The sequence below is a fragment of the Gouania willdenowi genome, unplaced genomic scaffold (assembly GCF_900634775.1).
Source record: "Gouania willdenowi unplaced genomic scaffold, fGouWil2.1 scaffold_332_arrow_ctg1, whole genome shotgun sequence".
NCBI classification, from domain to species: Eukaryota; Metazoa; Chordata; class Actinopteri; order Blenniiformes; family Gobiesocidae; genus Gouania; species Gouania willdenowi.
In genome coordinates this window covers 67,706-75,884 of record NW_021145094.1, presented here as the reverse complement: position 1 = coordinate 75,884, position 8,179 = coordinate 67,706, and the positions used below count along the sequence as shown (strand labels likewise).

The window sequence follows — 8,179 nt, the reverse complement described above, 5'->3', positions numbered from 1 at the left end:
GTCTTTAAAATCAGTCAAAATGCTCTAAAACGGCTGGCACTGAGGGGGTAAAAAATCTGAGAACAATGTCCGATCCTTCGATCCTTTTCTGTTCACTTCTGGAGTTTTTTTCTTCTCACTGTCACTAAATGCTTGTTCGTGTGGATCTTGTTGGGTTCTTTCTTTCTCACTATGGACTTTTGTTAAGCGCTTTGAGATGACCTTGTTGTAATTTGCGCTATATAAATAAAGTTGAACTGGATTGAATTAGCATTAACAGTAGTAAACTAGCATTAGCCTAGCAATAGCAATGATATTGCAGTAGAACAGGAATAACCAGTATAACCAGTTAGAAGTCCAGTTTATGGAGTAGTATGTGTTCAGAACACAGTATGAAAGGTAAACAACAGTCAAACTAATTTACACAGTAGTATTAGTTAAAAACACAGTATAAAGGGTTAAAAATCACTCTCAGTCAATTTGATGCAAATCCATTGAAAAATGGCCAAAATACAGCGTTTAGATGTGATGGCGAGGAAAGGATTTTCTGATGACATTATAGGGTTAGGGTTAGGGTTAGGGGTTAGGGTTAGGGTTAGGGTTAGGGTTAGGGTTAGGGTTAGGAGAGGGAAAGCGTGCCCTTCCTCTGCGAGGAATGGGCGGTGCACGGTCCATCCCCCGGTTGTAAGCACGACCCCCGGACCCCTCATCCCAACCACGTCGGCGGGGAGGCCTGGTCCTTCTCCCACGCTGGACCACCGTCCAGTCTCCCATCATAGTTGTTTTTTTATTTTTTTATATTCAGGTCACCTTTGTTATCTATTAATAAGATTTTTTTTATTTTTTTTATATTTTTTTTGAAGATGTTTTATTTTTATAATTTTTTTGGATTTTTTTCAAGTGTTTTTTTTAACACAAAACAGTTTCACACAATAAAAAAAGAAAAAAGAACCCCAAAAAAAACCAAAACAAAACCTTTTTTTTAATTAAACAAAAAAATAACCAACTCTGGTTTTATATAAAAAAAAGGGGGGGGTTTATATGGTGCCAAACAGCTTTTTTATTTTTTTTATTTTTTTATTTTTTTTGAAGATTTTTTATTTTTATAATTTTTTTGGATTTTTTTCAATGTTTTTTTTAACACAAAACAGTTTTACAAGATAAAAAAAGAAAAAAGACTTGAAAAAACAAAAACAAAAAAACTTTTTTTATTTAAACAAAAAAATAACCAACTGTGGTTTTATAAAAGGTTTTATATAGTGCCAAACAGCAACGTTTCAACCAAAGTTATGGTCTTCCTCAGGCTGAACAAAAAAAGGCACTAAAACAAACAAAAGACACGTGTTTTCCCAGCAATGCGACTGAAGGTGTTGCTCTGTCGAAGGCTGAGAACAGAGTGAGCTCCCACACTCCGCTGCTTAATGAGCAGCTGCTCTGCCCCTCTGTCTGACCAATCAGAGGAGGCCTAGGGAGCTGGCCCTTTCTCAGTGGTACACTGTGTCAAACTTTTTCCTTTTTTCTACTAACAAAAACTTCTCCCTTTCTCCACTAGGAGGTGAATAAACATTGAACTTAAAACATGAAACTTAAAGTGTGTGTTCTTTTGAACTCTTATTTTTCTAAAATTTGAACATATATTTCTTTAAAAAAAATGAACTTATCTTTTTTTGTTTTTTATTTTATTTATTTATTTTTTTATTACTTTTATTTTATTAATTTTTTATTTTTTTATTTATTATTTTTTTATTTATTTTTTTATTTATTGTAGTTATTATTTTTGTTTTAGATTTTTAGGATTAGGGCCAAATTAATTAGGGTTAGGCATAAGGCCAATTAGTTAGGGTTAGGTTTAGGGTCAATGGGTAAGTTTTTAGGATTAGGGCCAAATTAATTAGGGTTAGGCATAAGGCCAATTAGTTAGGGTTAGGTTTAGGGTCAATGGGTAAGGTTTTAGGATTAGGGCCAGATTAATTAGGGTTAGGCATAAGGCCAATTAGTTAGGGTTAGGTTTAGGGTTAGGGTTAGGGTTAGGGTTAGGGTTAGGGTTAGGGTTAGGGTAGGGTTAGGGTTAGGTAGGGTAATGTGTTTTCTCGATGAGACCCCCCGGGGGAGTTCGAGGACTCCCCCAGTTAGATAGGGAATCAAAGGCAGGCACGGGCCGACGCATGTTATTCGTGTTCCTCTCGTCATTGTGTCACACATCAAAAAGGTTTTGTGAATTTGTATCAGTGGGTGAGGTGTCCGTGCAGTGTTGTGACTGTATGACAGGCGTCAAAGTGAGAGGAGGATGGATGCATCCGGCCCACTTTGTGTCTGATTGGACAAACCCGTTGTAACTTGGAGATATGTGTGTGTAATGGAATGAGGGATCATAGAACTGTAGCTGAGGGACAGAAGCAGGAGCCTGTCTGGGCTTCACCACAACCGGGTCTGTGTGGACCTCGTCTCAGTTTCCAGTCTCCACCCCATTGCCTGTGGTGAGGAATGGGATGGAGATGGAAGTGGTTGGTGTGTTCTTGTTTGTTTTATTCTGGGTTTTATTCTAGGTTTAGGTGTTAACCTTATCTTTAGAATTGTTGTAATTTGAGAGGAGGAGGGGTTAGGGTTAGGGTTAGGGTTAGGAAAAGGTAAGTGTGCTGACCCCCACTTGGAGTTAGGGTTAGGGTTAGGGTTAGGGTTAGAGTTAGGGTTAGGGTTAGGGTTAGGGGTTAGGGTTAGGGTTAGGGTTAGGGTTAGGGTTAGGGGTTAGGGTTAGGGTTAGGGTTAGGGTTAGGGTTAGGGTTAGGGGTTAGGGTTAGGGTTAGGGTTAGGGTTAGGGTTAGGAAAAGGTAAGTGTGCTGACCCCCACTTGGAGTGGAGGCCCGCGGTGCACGGTCCATCAAGAGCCCAGGGCCGGGACCCCCACATTCAAAATCCCACCACCCGAAGGTGATGGGGGTTCAAAAAATTCGGCTGTATCGCCAGTCATGGTCACTATTGCAACGTTTCGGTCTTGTTTAACCTTCATCAGGCATACTGGACCATGTGTGTGTGTGTGGCTCCTTTAGCCATCTCTCCACACTGTGTCCCTCTATCTGCCTTTATATCCATCTGTTCCCCTCTGATGTTTCCCCTCGTCTGTGCTTTGACTCTGTGTTGCTCCTTTTATAGCCTCTGATTGTGCTTCGTGTACGGTCAGTGTTCCTCTTTACTTTAACTCCTCCCCTTCTGTGTCTTTCCACTTTGTTTCTCTTTCCTCCCTTTTCCACTCCAAAATTCTTTCCTTATCCATCCTCTTTTTGCTTACAAATCCTTTCTTTTCTTTAACTAAATGTTTTCCCTTCTTTGCTTTGGCTTCCATTGTTTTATGTTTTGTATTTTGTCTCGTATTCTTTACTTCCAGCGTCCTGTCCCGACCTCTTTTTGGGTTACTTTTGGGGTACAGGGGAGTCTCACAATCACGGACCGTCACCCACATAAACAATGTGCTTTATTTTGGTTTAAAATACATTTAGTAAGATCGGAAATGAGCTGTGGCTATAGATGATAGGTTTTGGTTTAAAATTCAGGTGAGTTGAAAGGAACAAAAATTAACAAAATGTCACTTTAGACTTAGGAACAATATTTTAGGGTCAGAATAATTTTTATTTTATTGAAGTTTATATAGGCTTTATTTTTTAGCTCTACAATTATTTAGATTTTTTTCTTTTTGACTTTTTTTCACAGGGAGAAGTTAACTGCCAATTAAGTTAGGATTAGGCCAGGTGTGCGTGATTGCGCAACAGGTAAGTACATAATTTTAGGTTTAGGGCCAGGTAAGTATTTTAGGGTTAGGTCAAAAGTCACCATCTTAGGTTTAGGGCCAGGTAAGTATGTTAGGGTTAGGACAGGTTTTTGGGCTCTGGTTTAGAGTGGGGGGGTCCCAGACCCCGAGCTCCGAGGCACTGGCTGGTTAGGAAAAGGTAAGTGTGCTGACCCCCACTTGGAGTGTTAGGGTTAGGGTTAGGGTTAGGGTTAGGGTTAGGGGTTAGGGTTAGGGTTAGGGTTAGGGGTTAGGGTTAGGGTTAGGGTTAGGGTTAGGGTTAGGGTTAGGGGTTAGGGGTTAGGGTTAGGGTTAGGGTTAGGAGAGGGAAAGCGTGCCCTTCCTCTGCGAGGAATGGGCGGTGCACGGTCCATCCCCCGGTTGTAAGCACGACCCCCGGACCCCTCATCCCAACCACGTCGGCGGGGAGGCCTGGTCCTTCTCCCACGCTGGACCACCGTCCAGTCTCCCATCATAGTTGTTTTTTTTATTTTTTTATATTCAGGTCACCTTTGTTATCTATTAATAAGATTTTTTTATTTTTTTTATTTTTTTATTTTTTTTATTTTTTTTGAAGATTTTTTATTTTTATAATTTTTTTTGGATTTTTTTCAAGTGTTTTTTTTAACACAAAACAGTTTTACACAATAAAAAAAGAAAAAAGAACCCCAAAAAAAACCAAAACAAAAACTTTTTTTTAATTAAACAAAAAAATAACCAACTCTGGTTTTATAAAAAAAGTTTTATATAGTGCCAAACAGCAACGTTTCAACCAAAGTTATGGTCTTCCTCAGGCTGAACAAAAACAGGCACTAAAACAAACAAAAGACACGTGTTTTCCCAGCAATGCGACTGAAGGTGTTGCTCCGTCGAAGGCTGAGAACAGAGTGAGCTCCCACACTCCGCTGCTTAATGAGCAGCTGCTCTGCCCCTCTGTCTGACCAATCAGAGGAGGCCTAGGGAGCTGGCCCTTTCTCAGTGGTACACCGTGTCAAACTTTTTCCTTTTTTCTACTAACAAAAACTTCCCCCTTTCTCCACTAGGAGGTGAATAAACATTGAACTTAAAACATGAAACTTAAAGTGTGTGTTCTTTTGAACTCTTATTTTTCTAAAACTTGAACATATATTTCTTTAAAAAAATGAACTTATCTTTTTTTGTTTTTTATTTTATTTATTTATTTTTTTATTACTTTTATTTTATTAATTTTTTATTTTTTTATTTATTATTTTTTTATTTATTGTAGTTATTATTTTTGTTTTAGATTTTTAGGATTAGGGCCAAATTAATTAGGGTTAGGCATAAGGCCAATTAGTTAGGGTTAGGTTTAGGGTCAATGGGTAAGGTTTTAGGATTAGGGCCAGATTAATTAGGGTTAGGCATAAGGCCAATTAGTTAGGGTTAGGTTTAGGGTCAATGGGTAAGGTTTTAGGATTAGGGCCAGATTAATTAGGGTTAGGCATAAGGCCAATTAGTTAGGGTTAGGTTTAGGGTCAATGGGTAAGGTTTTAGGATTAGGGCCAGATTAATTAGGGTTAGGCATAAGGCCAATTAGTTAGGGTTAGGTTTAGGGCCAATGGATAAGGCTTTACATTTATTTTTAAATTTAACAGTGGATTTAGGAAATCCAAAAACCTATTAATGCGTGATATTTAAACCATATTCGCCTTTGGTGTTTAATCGGTAAATCCATTGTCTCTCTGCTTTCTTCCTTTCTAGATCTGTCCAAAGAAAATTTCTTTGGATCACCGCGATCCTGACGGAGTTCCATCCATGGACCAGGAAGTGCTTTACCAGTGGAAGGTGAGTATTTTTTTTATTATTTATATTATATTTATGTTGGTTCATCCTAATTGTAATCGAATTCTTTGTTTCTCCCACATATTGTTTGCCACAGTTTGAACAGAAGATCAAATACACACAGTTCTCTGTGTGTACATTTGAGATTTGTGGGATTTTAAAAATGTGTTTATTCGTTTTATTCATGACCGAGGTAAGTTTAACAAATTGATCTGTAAATACATTTTTTTTAGTATGAATTTGTACTCTTGGAAGTTTTGCCCTTACTAAATAGTCACTGAGATTTTTGTTCCTTCTATAGGCTGAGATCACTACATGGTTCTGTAGGAGACCTTGTTCTGTTATTAGTTTCTTATAATTGTTCTTGATTTTATGGTTGATCATTTGTCCAATGGAAGAAAATGTGGTTATCAGAGGTATTTTTTGTTTTTGTGTGGAATCCAATTTTTTATCTTTAAATGATTTCAGGCAATGTCTCAAAAAGGTCCGGGAATATCCCCTTTTCTGTAAAGTTTTAAATAAAATTTTAACTGTTTCCCAAAAATCCTCTTCTTTTGTACAAATTTTATCATATCTGATTAACTGTGACTTAACTAATCCTCGATAAGTATGTTTAGGGTGAAAGCTTGATTTGAACAGCAGTGCATGGGTGTCTGTTTTTTTGAAGAAGACTTTTATATTTAAAGTACAAGTACGTCCAAGGTCGTCCCCTTTGTAAACCGTAGTGTCCAAAAAGTCTATTGATTTGTCATTTGTTTCATATTTGAGTTTTATCGACGGGTCATGTGTGTTCAAAGTTTCTATGAATTGTAAAAAGTCCTCTTTTGTGTGCGACCAGATACCAAAAATGTCGTCCAGATACCGTACATAATATAAAGGTTTATACTTACATTTGGCCAAGCCTGCTTCTTCCCAATCTGCCATAAATATATTTGCATATGAAGGGGCGAATCTTTTCCCCATTGCTGTTCCTTTGACTTGTAAATAGTATTTTTCATCAAATTCAAAATCATTCCTGATCAAATTTATTGTCAATAGTTCCAATATTTCCTGGTCTGGTCTGCCCTCTTGTGGATATTTTTGGAAAATGCGTTTTACAGCTCTCAGTCCAGCTTCGGTATCTATGTTTGTATAAAGACTGTCAATATCAATAGTGAAGAAAAATGAATTTTTGGGAGGATTTATTTCTCTAATCATATTTATGAAATGGTAAGTATCCTTGACATAAGATGGATGTTTTGTAGAAAGGGGATTTAAATAAAATTCTATAAATTCTGCTGTCCCATAAGTTTCACTACTGCAATCGGAAACAATCGGTCTACCAGGAGGAATCTTAGATGGTACAGTCCATTTGAGGGGGTCCTTATGGATTTTTGGTAATATGTAAAATCTTCTAATCCTCGGTTCTCCATCCCCTTTCAAGTACGATCTCTGTTAGGGTTAGGGTTAGGGGTTAGGGGTTAGGGTTAGGGTTAGGGTTAGGGTTAGGAGAGGGAAAGCGTGCCCCTCCTCTACGAGGAATGGGCGGTGCACGGTCCATCCCCCGGTTGTAAGCACGACCCCCGGACCCCTCATCCCAACCACGTCGGCGGGGAGGCCTGGTCCTTCTCCCACGCTGGACCACCGTCCAGTCTCCCATCATAGTTGTTAGGGTTAGGGTTAGGGTTAGGGTTAGGGTTAGGGTTAGGGTTAGAGGGTTAGGGTTAGGGTTAGAGGGTTAGGGTTAGGGTTAGAGGGTTAGGGTTAGAGGGTTAGGGTTAGGGTTAGAGGGTTAGGGTTAGAGGGTTAGGGTTAGGGTTAGGGGTTAGGGGTTAGGGTTAGGGTTAGGGTTAGGGGTTAGGGGTTAGGGGTTAGGGTTAGGGTTAGGGTTAGGGTTTACGTTTGTACTCAATGACCCCCCCCAGCCGTCCCTGGACGACCAGTTTGGAATGGGGAGCCAAGGGTTAGGGTTAGGGTTAGTGTTTACGTTTGTACTCAATGACCCCCCCCAGCCGTCCCTGGACGACCAGTTTGGAATTGGGAGCCAACCGGCAAGGCACGGGCCGTCGCATGTTAGGGTTAGTGTTTACGTTTGTACTCAATGACCCCCCCCAGCCGTCCCTGGACGACCAGTTTGGAATGGGGAGCCAACCGGCAAGGCACGGGCCGTCGCATGTCGCTCGAATCCCTTCCGACCGCACACCTTCGTGCCCCCGTTTCTATATCCACCCCTGGATCAGTATGATGCATGGTCCCCAACCCCCTAAGGGGGCGATGGTGAAAGCCTATGTGTACGATTTATCGTCTGTAACGGGCCAGTGGTGGATTGATTCGAGACCATCCATCCCCACTTTGTCGTCTTGACCGGCCCTGAATCAAGTATGTGAGAGTACCCCATTCTGTAGCCCAGAATGTGGTCCTGAAGACAGGACGGGGGGGGGGGGGGGGGGGGGGGGTTTAGGGTTAGGGCCAGAGCAGAAGAAGTCCCTCCGAGTGAGATCCTCCATCCATTCATCCCCGGGGATGGGGATCCATGAGGTCCCCATCTGAAGCTCAAGAGGTTTGTTATTCCTAGTCTCTGGACCCTCCGTTTGGAACCCAATGCCTGGGCGGCGGCGGTAGCGGTTGAGACTAGAATTA

At 40.5% G+C, this 8,179-nt stretch overlaps 1 protein-coding gene across 2 annotated transcripts; it reads right to left on the bottom strand.

Moving 5' to 3' along the window:
• Window positions 1–5,026: 5,026 nt before the first annotated feature.
• Window positions 5,027–7,249, bottom strand: LOC114459639 (uncharacterized). Of its 2 annotated transcripts, none has more exons than XM_028441824.1 (2): window positions 5,387–7,249; window positions 5,027–5,090 (listed from the first exon to the last, which is right to left on the bottom strand). In XM_028441824.1, the coding sequence occupies exon 1, from the start codon at window positions 6,755–6,757 to the stop codon at window positions 5,399–5,401; it is 1,359 nt and encodes a 452-aa protein (XP_028297625.1). In that variant the 5' UTR covers window positions 6,758–7,249; the 3' UTR covers window positions 5,027–5,090; window positions 5,387–5,398. The 2 variants fall into 2 exon arrangements, with proteins under 2 accessions (XP_028297625.1, XP_028297624.1); XM_028441823.1 differs by having other exon boundaries at window positions 5,029–5,330.
• Between the last annotated feature and the right edge of the window lie 930 nt (window positions 7,250–8,179).